General features: G+C 44.2%; 1 protein-coding gene across 19 annotated transcripts in view; it reads left to right on the top strand.

Moving 5' to 3' along the window:
- The window catches only part of MCF2L (MCF.2 cell line derived transforming sequence like), a 331,118-nt gene that overhangs the window by 248,675 nt on the left and 59,269 nt on the right, over positions 1-23,174 (top strand). For 17 of the 19 annotated variants that reach the window (XM_077158711.1, XM_077158710.1, XM_077158723.1 and 14 more), the window contains one exon: positions 11,387-11,477. In XM_077158711.1, coding sequence (XP_077014826.1) covers positions 11,387-11,477 — 91 coding nt within the window. Of the gene's footprint in view, positions 1-8,864; positions 10,964-11,386; positions 11,478-23,174 lie in introns of those variants that run through there. The other 2 variants (XM_077158727.1, XM_077158726.1) reach the window with 2 other exon arrangements.

The following is a 23,174-nucleotide window of genomic DNA, read 5'->3' on the forward strand; positions in this document are numbered from 1 at the left end:
ACCCGCTAACTTCGCCACACTTCCTCAGTCTGCTAAGGGTCTGGGGGCAGCAAGCCTGCACCATGCCCCATGCCCCCAAAACTGCAATCACAGTGGCTTCCAGGAGAACCTCCTCAGACCCCTCGAACTCCCATGCTGAGATTCCCTGAGCCAACGGGGTGTCCACCAAACACCATCAGGAGAAAAGCAATGCACCTCCATGTGCTAAGGATTTGCCCAAAGGAAGGGATTTCTTAAGACTGTCTGTCATCCTACTTTGTTTTGCTTTTGAATACCAGACATGTACATTTGGCTGCTAAGAGTAGAAGGTCCATTCACATTATCCTGCCTGGGAAGCCCGCAGCCCACTTGGCCCCAGTTTTAGCAGGCTGCTGGTAGAAATGTTGCCACTGGTCAAAGGCAGAACAAGAGGGGACTGTGCTGTATGAATTCATCATCGCTGCTGTTAAAGCCCTTTAAAAAGTCTGTGTTGTCCACCTAAGTTCACATGTGTTTCCATCTCTGACCACTAGATGGCGCCATCCTCCAGCCATTTTAGAAAATTCTGACACATGGGCAGTCTTCGCGCCCACACTTTCACCTGTCACTGTGCTTTCACTGATGTTTTTATTTGTTCCTATCACTAATACATAATATAAAATGGTGGGGTTTTTTTCACTCTAATGGGTCTCTTCTTCTTAAACCTTGACATGATGCTTAAATAATCCCACTCAAGCAAGATGAAAGAAGATGTTTTCTTCTATGTGTTCTTTTAAAAACCACAGAAATATTTCTCGGTGGTCTTTCACCAACTCAGAAACATTTCCTTGCTATGGCACATGAGGGCCTCTGACCCTTGCCTGCCTTTCCAATCCATTTTGCCATTTTCTGCCTCAGCACTAACTCCCCAGCAATGCTAATGCATGTGCATCTGCAGACACACCGTCCGTCCCCTGCCTCCCTGTCTTGGGTTGGACAGTTTCCGCTGCCTGTAATGCCCCTGCCTTCTCCAGTGGGCCAGCTCCTTTCTTTCATCAAGATGCCACCCAGGCGTCCCTACCAGGATCCCTCTCATGACCTGCGCCCACCTCTAGGGACCCGAGTGCCACCTCCTTGCACTGAAATGCCCTCTGGACACGTTCACCTCTCCACTGGCCTTGAGTGCCCGGGAGGATGGCGAGTTGGCTCTCTTGCTGCACCATTGGCATGAGGCTGACTCCACTGTCTGATTGCCGGGGCTCTGACCCCAGCACTCCCACTCTTAGCTATGGAGTCTGGGATGCGTTATTTTAACTTCTCAGCGCATCGGTTTCCATGTGTGTGAAATGGGAAGATGCTGCCCACCTACTAAGGGGTTCTGTGGTGAGGATTAAATGAGTGACTGTCTGTGAAGTTTTCAGAAGGATGCTGATGGCCAGTGCTTGTTCGCTGCTGTTCCAGCAGGGACTTGTGAGAGGTTTGACTGCAGCTGTTGGATTGCAGAATATCCTAAGGTCGTGAACTTTGCAGTCATGAGCAGTGCTATTGGAGCCCCGTGAACAGACCTATCTGGAGCACCTTGGTTTTTATTGTTATATGCTTTGGAGCATCTTGTTGTATCCCTCCAGGGGCCGCTTACATAGAACACGATGAATGACAGAATGAGGCAGAAGGCCGCTCAGCCCCTTCCCAGTCCCGGCTTTATTCCCACTCATGAGTCCCATGGTATCTCCATCTTATAATAAATTTCCCTTTTTTTTTTTTTTTACATATGTTAACATAAGGCAATTTGCTATTTGCAACCTGAGAGTCTTCACCAAGACTCTCCCTGAGGAAATTATACAATGAGGAAAGGAAAAGAAAAAAGGCTTGGGTTTCGATGGGTGCCAATGCTGCTGGGCTTGATGGCAGGAGTGGGGTGTAGCCGGGGTCAGTGAGCTGCCCTGCACAAAAGGAAGTGACCGATGTTGCCTGCCTCCAGTTCTTATTGGACTGTGTGTTTCATCTTTCCGGGCTGCTCTACCCAGACACTGATCTGTCCACTCCCTCCTGACCCTCCAAAAGCTTCTTCTGTGTCCTTTGGGAGTCACAATCCCTTGTCCTCAAGCACTTCATGGACTATCCTCTCTTGGCCCTAATTGAATCTGGCTGTTCATGGAAGCTACTCCCTCCCTTTCGAGAGGAGGCTGTCTTTTCCCACTCCCCCATTGAGTCTGGAGACGAGGTTAGGTGCCTCCTGGTTCCTCACTGCTTCTTCCAAACTGTTTCTCCTCCCCCAGGGCCACTCTCAAGCATGTCATCAGATGAGCACCCCTCCCGCCTCTCCTGCCAACCACCTGGTCTCCTCACCTCTGATCTTTCTTCACCTCACTTAAAGCGCCACTAACATGACCCTTGACTTATCACCAGTCACCATCAGCATCACCTCTAGAAGTTCCATGGCAAGATGTCAAGTTCTCTCTGCATCCTGGCTCACCTACTCTAATACAGCCACCTGAATATCTGTCTCTTCAACCATGAGCCCTGGAATCTGTTGAATCCTACTACCTTTTCCTGTCCATTATCTCTTCGCCTTCTTGTCCTCACTTTCCTCCTTACTCTGCCCAGATTCCATGGTCCAACATTATAGCCACTCCCTTGCTTCTTCCACCTTCTGTCATAAAACCCAACCCTCATTGAACCCAGCGAACAACTTCTTCTGAGTTTACATCACAACAATTGACATCACAACAATTGAAAATAAAGCAGAAAATCGCACATCCTTCTCACTTAACTTCAGGCTCATGACCATAGACCTCAAAAAGGTACTTAATGATGTCATGCTTGTCCCTGTCTCCACACCTGTGCTATGCCCTCTGTCTCCTCTCTCCAGTTACATCAGAAGAAATAAGAACAGCCTCCTCTACTGAGCCCTAGATCTTTAGTCCCTTTTGCTTTTGCCAACCATGACTCCAACAGTTATTACCTTTCTCTCCTGCACACCCAAGGCCTTCCTTTCAAGTGGGTCATTCTCATGGGCCGGGAAACATGCCTCAGTATCATTCATCCTTTAATGCCCTCTAGTGGCCCCTCATCCCCTCCCAGGTACTGCCCTCATTGCTGTCTTCCCCATCACTGAAGAGTTGTCTGAACTCACTTTCTCCACTCCCTCTCCTCCCATCAGCCCCTCCTTCAGCCAACCAGGCTTTCCTCCCCACCAAGTCCCTGAATACGCTCCTTTCAGGGTGACTCTGGGCCCTCAGTTGGCAAATTCACTCCATCCCTTTCCACATCGTACTCTGCCTCTTCCGCAGCTTTTGCCCGGGCGGCCTCTCCCTTCTTCTCGGATCACTCTCTTCTCTAGGCTTCTGTAAAGTCATGTTCTTCCTGTCTCACAGGCTGCTGTTCCTTCGGCGGCTCCTCCTCCTCCCCAGACTTCTTAGGGTTGGAGTGCCTCATGGTTCTGCTTCCAGCCACTTCCTCTCTCTCCTTATACTCATTTCTTGGGTTTCAAATACCAAGGGGGAACTTGTTAAAATTATAGCTCCCTAGACCCCACGCTAGGTTGGCTGCGTGGGAGCATCCAGGGTTGCAGCCCTGAATACAGACAGGACTTAAGGAGTCAAATTCTGGAAATTCATTGAGGCAAGCGCAACTTTTGATGATGAAATATTGGAAGCTTTGTTCTGAGATCAGGAATGCTATTAACATTTCTATTCAATACTGTTCTTGGTGGTATTAGCCTGCTCAATAAGGCAAGGAAAAGATATAAAAAGTATAAAATTGAAACCAAAAAATAAAATTGTCATTATTTGTAGACAATATGACTGTTTATGAGGACAATCACACGAACTTAGAGCCAAAATCATCAGACTTAGTAAGTGGATTTAAGAAGATCTAATGGCCACAGGGTCAATATAAAAATCCGTTGTATTTGTATATGTCAGCAATAAACAATTAGAAAATGAAATTTATGAAGGAGTATCACAATTGCATGAAGAAATTAAATACCTGGAAATAAGTCAAATGAAAGATGTGCAAGCTCTCTAAACAGAAAATTACAAAGCATTATTGAGAGAAATTAAAGTAACCTAATAATTGGAGGAGTATATGAAGTTCACGGATTGGAAGATACTCAGTGTTATAAAGATATCAATTCTCCCCAAACTGACGTATAGATGAATGCAATCCCAAACAAAATCTCATCAGGGTTTCTGGTGTGGAAATTGATAAGCTGATTTTTAAGTTTATTTGGCAATGCAGAGGGTTAAGAACAGTCAACCCAATCCCGAAGAACTACGTCAGAAGATTATTAATACCAGATATCAGGACTTATTATCAAGTTAAAATAAGACAGATAGTATAGGCAAAAGATCCATCGAATGGAATATACAGTCCAGAAAGAAACTCACCTCAACGCTCTGGTACTAGGGGGAGATAATGACCCTCTTAATAAGTAGTTTGGAGGCAATTGGCCATCCGTTTAGAAGATTGTGAATTTTGACCTCTGTCTCACACCATATACAAAAATTAATTCCAATTGATTGCAGGTTTAAAAGTGAAAGTAAATAATAATGCTTCTGGGCAAACATAGGAAATGTCTACCTTGGGGTTGGCAAAAATTTGTTAATGAAGACCCAAAAAGCAGTTATAATAGAATAGATCAGTAGTTTGGGCTGCCTTAAAATTAAGTACCTCTCTTCATCAAAATACACCTCTAAGAGAATGAAAAAGGAAAGCAATAGAATGGAAGCAGATATTTGCAATACAGAGACACATGAAAAACTTGTTTCCAGAGCATATAAAGAACTACATACAATTCAATAAGAAAAAGAGAACATAATAGAAAAACAGCCAGCATGCTTAAGTAGTCATTTCACAGCAGATAATATGTAAATGGCCAGTAAACATATGAAACTTAGGGAAATGGAAATTAAAACCACAACAAGATGCCACTATGCACCTACAAAAACGGCTAAAAATATAATGGCAATGTCAAGTGCTGGCAAAGAGGTGGAGTAACTGGAACTCTCATACGCTGCTGGTGGGAGTCTAAAATGTTTCTCAGTATCTACATAAATGCCAAATGACTCAGCAAGTCTACTGCTAGGAATATGCCCAAGAGGAATGTGTACATTTGTTTATTACAAGACATGCATAAGAATGTCCATTTTCTTATATTCAAAATAGGCCCCAGCTGGAAGCAACCCAAATGTCACTAGTAGTAGAAGTGGTTGAGATATTGTGTTTTGTTCTATGTGTATATCACAACACAGCAGTGAGAATGGAAAAGTGCTGCTACTTGGAACAACATGGATGAATCTCACAATGTTGAAAGAAACCTGCCACCAAAAAAAAGCACATATTGTATATTTCCATTTAGGCAAAGTTCAGAAACAGGCAAAACTAATTTATGGTGACAGAATTCGGGACAGCGGTTCCCTTTGAGTGGAGATGGAAGGAATGAGTGACTGGGACCAGGCTTCAAAGAGGGCTTCTGTGGAGGCTGGAACAATCTACTTCTTCATCTGGGTGCTCGTTACATTGCTTGAGCTTTGTGTACCTTTTCTATACGTGTGTCGTATAGTTGAACAAAAGGATGATCCACTTCAAGAAAAAGAATTTACAATTCTATTTGTTCCGTCCAAGAAGCATTGAGTCAACCTAAATACAAAGTACAGAGAATGAGGGTTCTTCTTTGAATTTGTTTTGTTTTCTCACATTTTGTTTTTTTCCTGAAGGCACAGCTGTGCCTGTTTTTCCGGGGAACCCCCTTCTTGGGCTCCTCTCCTGGGGAGCCCAAGAGACTCAGGCAGACTTGGTACCTCTCCCCTGGTTACAAAACGTTCTCGAGGTTAATCTGTAGGACCTCACTACTCAGAGTGTGGTCCTTGAGCAGCAGCACCGGCAGCATCTGGGAGCTTGTTAGAAATGCAGAATCTTGGGCCCCATCTCAGACTTACTGAATCAGAATTTGCATTTTGACAAGCTCCCCAGGTACCTTGGATGCACACTGCAGTTCAAGAAGCAGAGACCTTTGTAGGTCTTCATTGATGTTGCTTGTTTATTCCATCCTCCACTCACCTCCTTGAAGTCTGCACCATGCTCTCTCTATACCTAAATAATTTCCACCACTGCCTGGTCTTTCTACTGATGCCATTCCTTCTCTGCCCTGCATGATGTTTGCTTCTCTGGCTTCCCCAGCTCTGTGAGGAATTAGGTCTGAGCAGGTGGAAAAGTGAGTCCTCCCAATTCCCCTGCTGCATCCGCGGAACAAAACACAAGTCTGCCAAGGATTGGAAAACTGTGCTGCTGGGTGGTTGCAAACCTCACTGCAAAGAACGTCCCAGCCCTTGTTTCCAGGCTGTTCCCATGCTGTTCCCTGCTGTCACCCAGAGAATAAGGTCAGACCTGGAAGGCTGATAGGGCCATCCAGGGGAAGTATGGGGAGGACCGAGCCCTGGACTGTTAGGGGTTCTGTTGGGGAAGGCATCATTGAATTGAGTTTATGAGGCACAGACTTTATGAGACCTCTGTGCCTTTTTCGCTTATTTGGGCCAAAAGTGAGCTCATTAGCCTCAAACCCAGCTGCAGGGGCAGCTGGCCAGGGCGACCATGCAGCGGCCAGCTGTTGCGAAGTTGGCGGGCCGCCCAAGCCGACCTCAGCCTGTCTGCAGGGCCGTGTTCGCACCGCAGAGCCCCGGGACGGGACTTTTCTGGAATTGCTGCCAATTTCTCAATTATTTGTTTTTCTGTTTACGCCAAGGCCACCGCCTTCCGTGAAACCGGCCCAAGGCTTGTCCAATGGGGGGATGGTTCCTCTCTGGAACCAAACGTGCGCACCCACCGCCCTTTCACTTAGGTGTGTGAGGGCCCCGCTGCGGGGGCAGGAGCCGGGCCGGGCTTCATGCGCCCACGCGAGCGGGTCGTGTCGGGGCGCGTGTGCGGATGAGGCGGCGGGAAGCGCTGTGCGCAGCGTGTGCCTGCCGTGCCCTGGGCTGCGTGGGGAACACACGCACATGGCGCGGCCCTTCTCTTAAGAAACTTATGTCAGCTTGGCTAGGAAGATGTACGTTGTTAGAGGATGCCTTTTTTCTTCTTCTTCTTAATATTTTGCATCTTCTAGGTCAGTTTTTTCAAAACATGGTGGGATGGGAGACGGTGGGTGAACGTGTATGAGTTGGGCCCCAAGCGGTAGGGGCCACCCCAGAGTCCCTTGAGCACCTTCTCCGCCCACGGCCCGGGGGAGGGGTCTGGCTCAGAGCTGCCAGCAGAGCAGGGCGGTGAGTCCGTGGCCCCTGGATGACTGCGCTGTCCACTTCTGGTACTGGGTCCTGCTCGCCAACCAGGCCTGCGACACCCAAGGGCAGCGCGAGGAGCTAGAAGAGGCTGAGGGTTCCCATGAGGTCCCAGCCAGACCTGAGGAGGGGCCATCGGAGGGGGGCGGGGATGGGACGTTGCTTTAGTCCACGGGTTTCTTAAAAATCCAGTGAAGATAGGTCCTGAGAGGCAGTCCACATAGTGGTTAAGAGCATGGACTTGGGAGCCAGACTGTCGCGGTTCTCCTCTGTATTCCAAGCCTACTAGCTGTGTGACTTTGGGTGAGTAGTTGAACCTCTCTGTGCCTCAGTCTCTCCTCTCTCAGCTGGAGAGAGGGAGCATCTTCTTCACAGGGCCGTCCTGAGGACTGCGTGAAGAACAGATGGGGAGTGTTTAGTCCAGTGTCTGGCCCGTGGAACACTGAAGAAGTATCTGTTAAATAGAACCGAGGAATCCCTTTTCCCAGGGAGCGGCCGGCACCTGGCTTGGTCTGAAGGGGAACCAGTGACTGAGCCTCCTGCCCCACCCCTGTTTCGCATATGCTGCCCCCATGATTAGGTGCACAAGCTGCATATCAGCAAAATGACAGGCTCCTGCCTGAAACTTCATTTTTTCATAGACTAAAGCATAATTGAGCCCATTTTCCCCCTAATACTGTTAACAAAATATTCCACCCATCTCAGTAAAAAAAAAAAAAAAACTAATTTTCTAGTATGCAATTTTGTGGACCAAATAAATTTCTGATTCCTGTTGCTGTATAGATTTGGTGCCAAATATTTAGTCAAAAGATATTTGCTTTGGGGGCTAAGAGAATCCAAAAAACAAAAAAAAAGTTGAGAAAGCCCCTAAGTAAAGCTTATCAAATTAAAAAAAAAAACTACTTAGGGAGATGGACCCTGTAAATTAATCATTCGTGTCTACCTAGGTATGTAAAAAAAAAGGGTGGGAAGTGTGAGAGTCCAGGGGACCGAGATGTTCTTAGCAGAAGAGGAAAGAATAAAAAGAAGCTATGGCTTCTACAGTGCCTCCCCCCCCCAAATAATCCATCATTCTTGTATTTAATTTGCCATTTTACTTATTAAAATTTTTTGCACTGTCAGTTTTGCCTTTTACATCGCATTCACTCTAATGACTGGCAATTTGTGACACTGATGTTTCAATCACAATCATAACACAAAGAATTTTATATTATGAGACTGTTTTGAAAATAGTTATTTAATGCAAAGAGTGAGTTTAAAAAAAAAAAAAAACTAAGAGAATGATGGGAGAGGCAGAAAGGAAATTGGCAGAAGCTGTGAAAGTGACCCAGTGAGTGAAGTTTGAAAAGCACCGTCTAGATTATAAGTGCCTCAAGGTCAAGAGCTTGTCGTTTCTTTGCATGGCCAAGAGCAGCCAGCTTAGGGCTCCTACCTAAGTGTTCGTGTGCAAATGCTCCCAGGACGTGGGCTGTGAAACCTGAACAGCAGCTCAAGACCGTCTTTACAGCAGTGAAAATGAATAGTCAGAAATCAAAATGCGTGAGATGCCCGGGCGAACCGTGGGCAGGCAGGGAGGGAGGTGCTGGGGGCAGTGTGAAAGCCCTGCAGCTAAAAGCGGGTCCTGGGGGCAGCGGGAGAGAATATTCTGGGTTCCGGTGCGAGGCCTAAAACAGCGTATTTTGAAGTCAGCAAGCTCCCTGGCCTGGTGTGGAATAAGGATGGAGGAGAGTTCATCAGTGGGATAAAAGGATTTTGAATATGAGGCTGAGCTTATAGTTCCCACCATAATTAAAGCTCAGTTTCAAGGAAAAGGGGAGAGACTGAGTAAAGTCGTCGCCCTGCAGAACGAGCAAGCTGCAGCAAGAACAGGAGTCATGAAGGCTTGTACGGCACTTAGTGGGCAGACACGCAGCACGTGTTTACATCTGTCATCTCATTTAACTCCCGCAATGACCCCGGAGGGAGATACTGTTATTATTCCCACTTTTGCAGAAAAAGACATTGAGACTGCTGAGGGCTGAGTCCTTGCGTGTTTCTGGTGACCCTATCGAGGAAGGCCGCCCCAGAGTCCCTGCTTGTGACTGCCGAGCTCCGTCACCCCTGCACACCGAGACAAGTTGGCTCCCACACTCCTCGCACGTGTCCCCTCGGCAATGGACCTCTCTCAGCAAACCGTGCAGACCGACAGTTTAGGAACATTTCTCAGGCCGTGTCTTTGACTTTGAAAGTACTCTACTGAGGGCTGTGGGTCTGGTGGCTGCGTGCACTGAAAACATAACAAGTATTCCCGGCCTCGACCTCTTCATTCTAGGAAGAGCCAGATTCGCACGGTGGTGTCGTCCCGCTCAGGGATTGACTCCCAAGCTGCGAATTGAAAGAAAGACCAGAACTTCCTTTCTGGTTGGGTTAGAGGAATCCTCACCCCCACAGAGCACCTGTTATCGGATTCTGAGATGCTGCTTCCTCTCTGCCCAGTCCTTGGGGCTTGTGCTGAGCCCTGGTGGGTGGGCTGAGGCTGGGGTTGCAGAATTGGATTTGCCCCCACCAGTAGCAAGCGATGTATACATCAACTTTAGCAAGAACCTGGGTGGGGCCACTTAGAAAGAAGCAGTGTACCTGGCGGGCACTACAGAACTCCAGACTTTTCCCACAGCCAGTTTTTGCAGAAAAACTATGATGTGTGCAATGCTCCGAAAGAGAAACATGGGGTGCTTTGGGAGCATTTAGCGGGATTTGTGTCTCTGCAGAAGAAATAAGATTTCCTAAGCCTGCTTAGACTTCAGAAAAAGAAAACAAACTCCAAGTGCGCAAAATCAAGAAATAAATTGGGAAGTATTTGCATATAAATTTTGTGCTACTTAAAAAACACTCAATTCCATAAAATCTAAGCCAGATCAGAAGACCATTCTTTTTTGCAGCACCCCACACAACTATAAACTAGGATCATTGATTATCAAATATGGTGTGTGCAGAAAGGCAATTCTGAATGAAAGCTGATGCTTATTTGTGCCTTTACCTGGAAGTATCTTGCCACTATCGAACCACTAATGAACCGGTTCACTAATGAACTGGAGTCATTCATTGTCGAATATGGATGTGAACCCAGAATCAACAGTATACATCCACACAGATGCTACGTTTTGTACATTGCTTCACCCTCATTAAACTTGACAGCCAGAGAGGTCTTTGCATACTATTGCTCGGGCTTTATTGCATCATGTTTACAGCAAGCAGAACACTTTCGCAGCCTGTGTAATTTATATATGTTCCTTGTTATTCTGATTTTCATTCAAAACCAGAAATGGCTCACTTAAAGATATATTCGGAGATTTAGAAATTAGGGATTCAAGGCAATGCATTGGAGCTTGCCTGTCTCGTTCATTTCTGCGTGGATTGGCTGGCAGGCAGCTGCTGGCATTACACAATTGGCTTGGATGTGAAATTATCCAACAGAAGCAGACCTCTTCATTTCTACACTGTGACTCAGGCTCCTGCCGTTGAGCAAAGCTGAGGAACGGAGGTCATCATTATACAACTACTTAAGTGTTATCTTCATCACAGATGTTGCTGTTGCAAAGAGCTATATCTTACATCTCATTTCCAGCAGATGCTCGTGAGCCTGTGGAAGCCTCAGGGATTTTTTCCCAAAGTTGCTGTAGCAATGCCATCCAGAGCGGATTTTTAACATGGGAGAGCGCGGGGACCTCATACGCTAGGACCGATGTGCTGTATGGATCATAAAACTTGTTTGGGAGGGTATAATCAGCTGGTCAACCAGAGAAGGAAAATGACTTGGTTCTTAATGTGGAATATAAATTTTTTCCAAGCTCCAGGAAAGATGGGTTTTGCCAGGATCTTTGAATTGTGAAGTGGCTGCTGTTAGGCTGGAAAATGAGTGATACCCAAAAAATATCTGTCCCTCTTTACGTAAGAACAAGTTCTGATAATTGCCTGAATGGGGCAGTACCTGACTGGAATTGCTGCAGTTTGCTAATGTGCTTACTTGGCATGCATTTTACTTTGCCATGCAGGAATGGCATAAGGATTACAAAGAAAATCATTGTGTTATAAGGTGTTTTTAGAGATCAAGTGAAAAACCTGTATTCTTACCCAAGTGCATTAACTACAGATATCTTTCCTCCTTGTTTTAGTTTACAAGATGCCGGAATTGGATTTATCCTTGTCATAGACCGAAGGCAAGACAAATGGACCTCAGTGAAGGCTTCAGTCCTGCGAATAGCAGTAAGTGCCCTGTGGCCCTGGACAGCTCTGTAATGGTCCCACCAGCCTTCTGGGTTAAGTGACTGCAGCTGTTCTCCTTTGCAAACCCATCTGTGGTTTCCTCTTAGCCATTCTGCAGCAGTTCATGTCTGGTTAGGTTTGTGCTTGAGGGCTGAGAGCGCAGAGCTGTGCTGTGGAGTCAAGTGTGTTCGGTTCCTTGAAAAGCTGCTGCAGATTTGTGTGTGTGTTTTCTCAGGTGCGGTAACTGTTAAGTTGCTTGTTGTAATTTGCAAACAATTTCATTTTACCAGGACAGCCTGTTCATTTGTGAGCTGCCTCCAATTAGTTATTCACTCTTAAATGGGGCACAAAAATTATGAATAAGCAGGATGTTAACTGTATTACAGAGAATCTCCAAGCTACAAGTTTGAAATGATATGGAATGGCTTTTTCAGAGTGACTTTTTCTTTTCCAAATGAAGCCATTTATTCATTAGTTTTAAGACTAAATACGACACGATAGACTTCCATTCTTGAATTTAGTCACTCTTATTTCCAAGAAATTTAGCCTTATATCTGCAGAATTATTTTGCATTTTCTGTGTGCTGCCCTCCATAGCAAAAAAATAGCTGGTTTTTTTTTTTTTTTCCTTTTTTTCTTTCTTTCTCTTTTTTTAGCCTGCAGTAACAATTTAAGAGGGAAGAGATTGAGTCAGCTGAGAGCCCCCGAATCTTATTTTAGTCAGTAGCTCCCACCTCCACCGGATGTAGGCCAGCAACACTTCTCTCCAATCCGAGTTTCCTTCGCCTTCTCTGTGTGTTAGGCTAGAAGTGCACAGAGAGGCTAGAGCTGCACACATGTCGAAGTCTGAAGGCACGGGACACTTTGGTCCTTAGCTTTGATTGTTTTACTGCTCTAAAGTGTTTCTTAAAAATTTACCGCCCTTCCCGGACCATGTACCACCACCACCACCACCCCACATACACCATAAAAAAAAGCAACTTACCTCCCGAGGAAGAAACGTTGTCTTAACCTTTTATTTTGGGTCTTACCTTCAAAACCATCTTTGTGTTCCCTGGCCTTTCAGAGGCAGCTGAGGCAGGATATAGTAGACGAGTGAATTCCTTTCCCTACATATTGCCTCATTATTTTATCTTTAAAAATAAATAAAGGTTCAGTGTCTGCTCCGTCTCTCCTACAGCCTGCATCTTTGTGGCCTTATCTGTCCCTAAGTTGCTGGTTCCTTTGTCTTTCTGATTAAAAAAAAGTCTCCACCTGCACCAGTCCCTGGAGCATTCTTTGCTAAGGTCTTTGACAGTTCTGTCCCCTCACCTCCAGTGCTTCCCCTCTCTTGATGTTCTACCCCAGCCTGGCCTATACTTCCAATTCCATAGTTTTTCTGAAATGTATCAGAGCACTGAAGAATGTTCCAAAAAAAGAATGCATGTTACAGAATCAAATTTCCTCTGTTTTAAATTAACATTTGGTAAATCAGCATCAGTTAACAGCCAAGGTGCCCATTTAATTATTTTAAATGTTAAAATGAATTTGCATATGACTTCATGACAGACAAAATTAAAAATTAAATTTTAAGAACCACGTTGTTAGGTAAACAATTGACTTGTGGCAATTACTGCTTGTATCATTAGTCCTTGGTTAGATACCAAAAAAGGACCCAGTCAAGGATGCTATTGTTTTTAAAAAGATAGTATTTTCATAGTGAAAACATTTTTTGAGTGAAAAATCATCCAAATTCTTCCACATTTATCTACTATTGATCTGAATAAATAAATGGTTGCCTTTTTTTTTTAATATGACGTAAAGGCCAGCCTTTCCACTGTGACATTCGAGGGTCTTCAGAACCGACCTGTCTACTCTCATTTCGCTCCATGGCAGATGTTTTTGTAGCTTCTCATCTTTGCCTGAAAATACTTTCCTGCACCTTTGCACACATTTCCTCCACCCTGAATGCCCATCACCCAAGAGCAAACATCTAGAATCCTCCCATATCCTATGCCACTGTCGCCTCCTCAGCAAAGCCTTCCCCGGCACTCCCAGACAGAGGCAAATCCTCCATTTCTGGGGCCTTCTGCCTTTACTTAACCACATGCCGTTGTAAACAGCTACTCGTTTGTTTGTGCTTTGTGAGTTCCTTGAAGGCAAGATCGGGCTCTGTCCATCTTTGTGTTGCCAGCATCTAACCCATGCCGAACACATGACAAGTCACAATAAACGTCTGCCGAGCTCATCAGTCACTTCTGGTTCAGCTGACAATAGGGTCCCCAAACACATAGTGGTTTTTAAGAAATACAGACATTGATTATTTTAAAAGCTGAAGTAATCCCATGAGATCACCCTACAAGACAGGTGATACAGGGTTTGGTGAGTCTCCGTGTGATGTAGATGTTGAACATTCGAGTTGCCAAGTATCTATGCGGTTTGATTCATCATCAAGCTTATGAGCAAATGGATTTCTTATGCAAGCTGGCTCATCTTTTTAGAATTATGGTTTGCAAGAACCATAACTGAAAAGCTAGTGTTTGCATTTTTATTTTTGCGTTAATTCTTGTGCCATAAAAGTACATTTTTGGGTTTGTTTGTTTTCTGTTTTCTTGTAATTCTCTGCGTTCACTAATACTGATTTGAAAAGGGCAGAAGTTATAGTTTTCCAGCAGAATTGTCAGGAATTCTCTTGGAACACCTATGCTTTCTGTTGCTGTTATAAGAGCTTTACTAATCATATGAAAGCCATCGATTTCCATTTGTGTGTGTATCACATTTACTGAGAGGCACTTATTATGTGCCAGGTACTTTATATTGGAAATATTAAGAGGAGGGGAGGTGAAAGTAGAACTTGATAATAAGTTTTGATGGGAGTGATGATCAGGATGCCGGATAAACATAAGGGAGAGTCACCCAAGACAGTATTAAGAAGTGTCAGTAAGCCACGAATCACGCCCTGTTGCCTTTTACGATCTCTTCAGAGGGCGTCTCAGTCTTCTCAGACCCCCAGCACCTGGAAGGTCTCAGGTCACATTAGTAGAACGTAATGAACAAGGGAGTTTGATTGACTAGGGGTAGGCAAGACTTGCAGCTATGGGATGGGACCCAGGAGACTTCAAGCTCAGCTCAGCTGATGAAGATGTTAAGGCCACACTGGGAGAAACAAGGGGAATGGCCCAGGGGGCATGAGGATGCAGGGATGTGGGGAGGGAGAGACACACTCTCAATGAAGACATTAATTGTCCTCATCCCGGACGTCCCAGAGAACAGGAAAGTCACCCGGGCAAAGCAAACAGCAGAGCAGGCAGCCGTGGCTGCAGCCCTGTGCCAAGGCACCAGGCATTCCGGAAGGGTGAGGAAGGTCTGTGCAAGTGACAAGAGCTTGCTCTCCCCTGTGGCTCTGCAGTGGGGTCAGGATGGGTTCGGCGGACAGGAAGTGGGAACGAGCAAGGTCGCTTGTCCTTATGCCCTGTGCACCCTGTGGAGGGCACAGTCAGGAAATGACTCCACCAGGGTGGTCTGGTTAGATTTTCCAGAGATGGCACTTCTGCCCCTGATGCTGGGGAACTTGGGGAGACGGGTGGACACTAACATAGTATCCTGGGCTGCAGATTTAGACTGCAGCCCTTAGCTGGGTCTCTGCTCCCATCCCAGATACCTTTGGATGAAACCACCACTTAGTGTCAGCCGCAGCCAGCGGAAGAACCTTTGTGAGGATTTCTGAAAAGGCACCAACACTCCAGCATGAAAATTTCAACCCGAGCACCTGGGTCATATTTGCTGCAGGTTGCCTGCAAAAGCAAGCCAGTGGCAAATAGGCTTATATTTATCTCTAAGCGTGTTTGGCTACTCAAGTGAGATTCAGCAGTTACATAATGCTCTGTAATTATGGGGCTATTTTTAGGCACCATATGTGCTATCTCATGAGCTGAGCTTTCCCTAATTTGGGGTGTTCTTTTTTTTGGATGCCTTTAACTTGGATTGGAATATAAAAATAAGGCATTAAAGGAGTCCAAATATCAGCCCTCCTGTGCTTCCATTAAAAACAAGGCGTATCTATTTTGAAAGTGGTGTTTACAAGTGATGTGTGTATTTACCTATCCCAGTTTCATGGTATCAGCCAGTAAACGAAGGTAGAAATAATAAGATACAAAGTTGAGAAGTCAAACTGTTGGTTCAAAAGTTTGGACTGTTCTCAGGTGAACTCATCTTTTAACAAAATACCTAGGTATGCTTTTCCAGAATTCTATTTCAAAATTTGGTTTTCTTTTGCTGTATCAGGTATGTGTTAGAATTTCAGAATCTGGAATAGAATGTTAATATTTATGTTTAGAACTAGCCTACTTCAAACTAAATCTATTTCTGAGAATATACTAGTGAAGAAAATTGCATTTAAAGTAATTTTCAGTATGCATTGGGTTTTGCCTGAAAAGCCAATGCCATCTGTTATGTGCAGAGAAAGTACCAAATCAGAGGAGCCCAGAATTTTTAGGTTATCCAGTAAATACTTCATATGTGGCAAAATAATATATTAAGCACATTCTCTTGAGTTCCTACTATGTGCCAGCCTATGGAGCTCTAGGCAAACTAAGGCATCCCTCTGTTTCAGGGACCTTGTTAATTGACAAGGAATAAGGAGAATTAAACTGCAAAGGGTGGAGAGAACTGTGATGAAAATGGGGAGAAGTATGAGCAGCTGGAGGACTCTCTGGCAGACTCGAGTTCTCAAGGAAAAGTCAGAGTTATCAAGACAGAAAGGGGGGTGACGAACGTGCCAGGTGGAATGGCATATGCTGGCATGCCATAAAATGCCATAAAAGCGCCACCTCTCTAACGAAAGACCCTAAACCCCACCCTGAAGTCTAGGGGAACTGGAACAGCTAATGCGTAGCTGTGGCTGCTCGGTAGGATCCAACCATTACTGTTGGGTAGTTGAGCCTTCTCAGAACAGGATTGCTTTATGAAACAAATACATAGTTTGTAGCATGTGTGCATAGCACCATGCTCAACTCTGATACGGGAGAAGGAAATGAGGAGACAATAATTATTAAGCTTCTCCCAAGTACTAGGTACTGTTTTAAAATGCTTTCCCATGTGTAATTTCATTTAAAATCACCCGGGTACATTTATCATCCCTGTATTACAGATAGAAAAATTGGGCTTCAAAGGCATGAAATAACCTACCAGTGGGACAGGTGGCTGGCAGGTCTGCCTTTCTCACTTAGTGCTCGCTGCCATGAAAGCCTGGGCTTCTTCCCCATACCAGTGGGCCTGGAACGGAGACAGTGAGCCAGTGCTGGCCTATGCAGAGTGTTCCAGAAGGTTAGGGCAGTGTAGTGAGGTTTTTGTAAAGTTGAATGTGTTCACTTTATTGACTGCCCTCCATACAGAGATTATACCCTTCCTACTTATTTTTTGTATTAAAAAATCTTCTTTTTAAAATGATGGTTATAATGTTCTTAACAATATTAGGTGGGGGCCTGAGTTGACCTCTCCTCTTCATTTTTTATTTTATGGAACTATGAAATCCAGAAAGTCTAGTAAGGACTACTCCAGACCATTCCGTTTCTCTTTCCTAAGAAGTGTGAATGGTTTCTGGAGCATCAAATCTTCAGTGGCTTTTTATCCAATCAAAGGAAAAAGACCACTATTGTTTCCTGTCAATCAGGCGTCTCATCAACCTGGTTACTGTAAAGTCCCGGTTAGCACGTTAGTTTGTTGTAAATCCCTGCTAGTTGTTACTTGGTTTTGAGTGATGAGTTAGAAGGCAAGCCTTTTATGGTCAGGGGCTTAGGCAGAGACACTCACACACTAAGACTTCTCTTATACTGTTCTATACTTGACTTGATGTGTAGAGATTGTTTTTTACTTATTTATCTTTTGCAACATAAAAAAATATGCGTATGGCAAACCACCAGCTTATATTCTGGTGACTCAGAGGCATTTGAAAGAAGGTGGATCTAAGAGAGAGGGTGTTAATTTTGCCACTAAGTGTGTGGAAGATGGGAAACTTGTGTTAGATCAGCTCATTGTCTTTTTTTTTGAAGAGAAATTCACATACCATAAAATTCACCATTCAGCCCATTGTCTTTTCTCCCCCAGCTTTTTATTTTGAAAAATTTCAATCCTGCAGAAACTGAATAACCAAATACCCTACCCTTCAGTAACACTCACTTAATGTTAGCATCTTGTCCTTTTCTTTGTATACACACAAACACACCCATGCACACTCACTTTTTGCTACTGTATTTGAGTGTTGGTTTCAGTCATTGTGACTATTCATCCCTAAATACTTGGATATTTCCTCTACAGAGATACTCTCCTGTATAACCACAATCTAGTAATCACACCCAGAAAATTTAATATCAATACAATGTTATTATCTAGTAAACAATTCATATTCAAATTTCCCCACGTGTCTCCACCAATGTCCTTTAAATCTTTTGGTAAAATCCAAGAGCCATTAAGGACCACACATTACCCTTAGTTGTCCTGCCTCTTCTCTTCAGTTCCTTTTATTTTTGTCTCTTATGAGGGTTTTGAAGAGTTGAAGTGAATTGTTTCATAGAATAGCCTTTGATTTGGATTTGTCTGTTAGATTCAGGTTAAACGTTTTTGGCAAGAATAGTATATAGGTGATTTTATGTCCTTCTTGGGGCTGTCACATCTGGGAATGCACAGTGTCCTTTATTTTATTTTATTTTATTTTTTAAAATACCAAAAAACACCAAATAAATGTGAACATTCCTATTTTGATCATTCCGTTCTACATATATAATCAGTAATTCACAATATCATCACATAGTTGCATATTCATCATCATGATCTCAGTGTCCTTTTGTCCCATCATTGGTGAGGTTGTCTTTGATCACTTGGTTAAGGTGGTACCACCAATTTCTCCATAATGAAGGTAATTTTTCTGCATTGTTTTTAATGAATAATCTATGGGGTGATGCTTTGGGACTATATATATCCTGTTCCCAACAGTCTCCCACCCAATGGTTTTATTGTCCATTTACAGTTTTTGTCTGAATCAATTATTTCTGTGTTGGTTGTTACATAAATTTATTTTCAAAGCAAGCACATTAAATGTGTAATGGTTGTTTCTAAACCTGCTGGTTGAACCTTCTATAATTCACGTTTTACTTTTTCCTGGCAAAGTGTGTCCCTGTGGTTATGTCTCCTTCTGCCTTGGTACAGTGAGGTGTTGCTTTTACAAACTTAGTAATTGCTCAGTAAACACTCAAAGCCCTTGAAAATTCTTCGTATAAATTAGCGTAAATTCCTTCATCAATATATTGTCCTTAGAAAAGAGTTTACAAGTTGACAAGAAAAGTGATCAAAATACATTTCAGCTCCTGACTTGACTCAAAATTCAAATGACTCCTAATATGTAAGATAAAACAGAAGCCAGTTAGAACCTTGCTGAAATTTGTTGGAAAGCAGAAAGAAGTGATGCGTGTGTTTGGGGGTTCAGGGGTTGGTTTTGAGTTGGGGGTAGAGGGTAGGAGGGATGAGTATGAGTGAGATAACTAGTTCCCTAAATTTTTTAAATCAATCCACTGTCCCATTTTCATGGTAATTCCCAGCCAGAATGTCATCCAGGTTTAAATAAAGCAGAATCCCACATCTATTTCTGTTTTTCTAAGTGTAGTTAATGTAAAATTCATAAAATGCATTGTACATTATTTATCTACTAGAAGTGATGGATGTGTTGAAGTCCATTCCCATATTTTCTCCCAGGCTGCCTGGAGGTACATTTGCAGGAGGTCTAGTCCCCTTAATGGTCTTTTTGTGGTTTGGGGGTTGATTTTTTTAGCACTGGCCTTATGCATGCTGTGCCTAACCATCCCTACAGCATGCATGCAAACATCTACGCAAGATTCCAAGTGGGTAGGAGCCTGCTGCTCATTTTCACTCAAGTTCAACTACTCAGATCCAGATGCTCAGATTTTTTTATCTGCTAACACTGAAACATAAGTAAATTTCTGAATTTATATTTATTATAAAAACTTTAGGTTTTTTTGGCTACTATCAGGCAAATGTAATTGGTCAGGTTTCAGCTACTCCTTTTGAAATTAAATATAGAATGTAAGGTCAAGTAAATATGGCTTTGAGTAGACTCTGAGAAAGGTTACCTGAACCTCAAAAGGGTAATTCAACCAAACTACCCAAAGCACCAAACATCTGTAGAGTTTCTAATGTGTTCCAGTAGCTTTAGTTATGTTTGTAAATGCATGTGATTTTTTTTTCACTTTGCAAGAAGAATATTAATTTAGGAACCAGTTTCTTCCTTTTCTGTCTCCAAATTACAATTTCATGTTCCTAAAATCAATTGAGGTCAATCCCAGAAAACAAATAATATTATTTTCATATTACAGAGAAACAGGTTATGATCATTTTATTATTGCTTATTGAGTCATTTTCAAAAAGAATTCTTTTACAGCTTACATCTCCATTCCTTCATCTATTTTCCTTTTTTTTTTAAAAGAAAGTTTTTATCTCAGACCTTTTCTCAGCTTTTAATACAAATGGTTGACTCTATAACAAAAGAAAACTGAATTTACTATTACTTATATTCAATTTGTATATATGCAAATCTAGAATATTATAGTTACTCTATGTGATACAGAGATTCAGTAACTTCTAAAACAATATGAAAGACTAAAAACACAGAAAAGGAAGACAATAGAATTTATTTTTAATGTTGATAGTTACCACAAGTGACAGGCTTAGCAAAAGATGTGCTCCTCTCATCTCAAGATGAAATTATTGATTCTCATTCTATAGAGCCTTTTCTTGCTATCTACTTGAAGGGTGAAATTGTTAAAGAAAGAGAAGGGCCCTAGTTTTATCTTAAAAATCCAAATGCTTAGCCTGTCCTTAAAGAACATATCTCCTGTGAAATGTGAATCTAGGGTAATAAAATATGTGTTGAAATTTAGAAAAGCATGATTCGTTGTCACCTCCAGAAAAAGATTTTAGTAGCAATCGTTTTCCTTAAATAGTTCTGGCCAAATTCACAAAGAGTGGCGATAGATATTTGAAGTCCTCTTGCTAATAAGTGACCCAGAAACTACCCGAAAGCTTGTGACTTCTCAGCCTTGTTTCACTGTGTTTTCCTTCTCCCCCGAGGAGTTGAACTTCTTGAGGGTTCAGCCCCAGTTCATCAGAAATGGGCAGAAGAGAAGAGTTCACTGGAGATGTTTATTTAATAATCCCCTCCTTGCAATTTTGGCTTCATAATTAATCTTTCCTGTTGCATTGTATGGACACTACCTGCAGGATGTAGAAAAGCTCTGGCATAGTTTGTGTCTGAGGTGGCAATGGTGATCTAGAAGGGGTACGGTCTTGTAAATGACAGACCTGGAGTGAAACCCAAATCTGCCTCATCAGCTGAACGCCACCAAGGACAAGGGCTGTGAGATTTGAGCAAGTGAATGTAGAGGCCGGTGTCTGGTAAATAGAGGAACATTGATCGCTATGAGCACCTACCTCCCTTATTCTCTCAACATGCTGACGGCTAAGGACATATGGTCCCTACTCTCACAGAGCATGACTTCAGCAAATGATGGAAAGATATCTTCAAGGGCCCTGTGATAAGTGTGTGCTAGAGTCATAAAGTATATGCACCGCAAGTCCAACCTAGGGAAGAGTAGATACATACCATCTTAGAGCTGTTGCCTTTCAGGTGCCTGTAAGGTGATGGATAAGTCTGTGAGTTGGAAGCTCGGGGGAGCAGTCAGGCCTGGAGACACAACTTTAGAAGTTATCGGTAAATGGGTGGTAGTGTTAAACCGTGATGAGATGGACCAGGAAGTTCACCATGGGTTCTGGTGAACAGATGGGCCCCTGGGAAAGAGTAGACTCAGAGAGATGTGCAGGAGACCCAAAAGGATGTGGTATGACACAGGTAAGAAAAGGAAACAATTGCAGGCAGTATGGCATATTCCACACAGTTCAGTATGGCAGAGAGATGGGACGAGATCAGGCCTGCCATACGGCTTTGACAACTGGTGGTCATTGGTAACCTGGAGGTGGTGTCGTGTGTGGTGTGCATGAAACGTGAAGAGGAAGTAAGGAGGCAGGGATGGAAGCCACTTGTGCAAGAAAAACGACCCTGAAAGGAAGAACATTAGGAAGGAGATGGAAGAGAGTGGAACGTGTTTGTAAGCTGGGAAAAAAGCCAGGAGAGAAGGAGAAGTTGAAGATACTGGAAAAGAGCAGGGATAATTGATCGGGAAAGGCCCCTTGGTGTGGCCTGGTGAGAATGGGGATTGAGAGCTTGGGTGCAGGAAGTGCAGGAAGGAAAGACATGGAGACAACCACAACGGAGATGTGTGCTAGTGGCAGTGAGAACGGGGCTTAGCGACAGGGCGCGAGGAAAAATAAAAGTTTAGATCTTGCTAAGGAGAATCAGATCTGAGTAGCTGCCCAAAACCAGCTGTGAGGAGAGCATGGCCTCAAGGGGCCATGGAGCCCATGGCGTGGTCGTAGCTCCAAGCCTCCTGGAAGCAGGCCCAGCAGTCTGGGTGTTGAGCTGCTGGTGTGATCGTGTGACTCCTACAGGAAGGAAACTCTGCTGTCCCGTGGCTCACAGAGGTCTTCTCTGACCTCCATGTTTAAGTTGGCTGTGCAGGCATCAAGGCGAGGAGGCAGCAGTGAGGAGTGTGTGTCATGGTCAGGGAACGATGCTGAGGCCCATGTGACTAGAGCTCCATGGGGGACCTGAGGTCAGAGAGGCCGACAGGTCAGATCGGGGTGGTCTTACAGGGCTTGGGGTTTTACTCACCGCATACTGGGAAGCCTCTGGAGGGCCTGGGCAAGCAGGCAGGTGTCCTGATTTGGCTGGCATTTTAAAAGAATTATTTTGACCCTCTGGTGGAGAATGAGCTGAGGCCGGCAAGGTCAGAGGCGGGGAGCCCCATAAGGAGGTGACTGTGGTCCAGGCAAGAGGTGATGGAGGCTCATGCTGGGAGTGTAGCAAGGAGGGAGCCAGAGGTGAACAGGTTCTGGATAAAATCTGAACTGAAAGTGGATGGATTTTGGGATTGGCTGCGGGATGTGAAAAAGAAAGGGTGAGTCCAGGATAACTCCTTGGTTTGGCCAAAGTGCTGGGGTGAATAGAGAAACCATTTGCTAAGATGAGGCTCCCTGGGGAGGAGCAGGCCTGGGAGGGGAAACCGAAGGTCTTCTGGACATGCTTAAATATGAGATGCCTGTAGCAGATCAAGAGGAGACATCACGGGGCGGTTGGGTAGAGGAGTCTGGAGATACCAGTTTGGAATGATTGTGTGTGTCTGATGTGTGCAGCCATGGGACTGTGTGAGAGCTCCCAAAGACAAGAAGAGGTCCAGGGAAGAGCCCTGGGGCATGCCAACATTTAGAAGTCTGGGACGGAATGCAGGACCCACTAGGGAGCTAAGGCTTGAGGGGTCAGTGAGAGAGGAAGAAACGGGAGAGGACCAAGGAAGTGATATGTGGTCTATGGAATGCTTGTCCCAGTGTGTGGCATGTGCTGATGTCTCATCCAGTAACTGTCATTAAAGCAGGCTTCACGTGTGGTTTACCTCCTGTACCTTACCTAGACCAGAGAGCACAGGAAAGTATTCCAGTGACCATGTCCTCAGTGCTTCCAAGGATGCTGTGTGACTAGTACAGAGGTCCATTAACCCATCCCATCCAGATGGATACCTGGGAAGTCCCTGAAGGAGCG

The sequence above is a fragment of the Tamandua tetradactyla genome, chromosome 4, assembly GCF_023851605.1.
Source record: "Tamandua tetradactyla isolate mTamTet1 chromosome 4, mTamTet1.pri, whole genome shotgun sequence".
In the NCBI taxonomy this organism is placed as follows: Eukaryota; Metazoa; Chordata; class Mammalia; order Pilosa; family Myrmecophagidae; genus Tamandua; species Tamandua tetradactyla.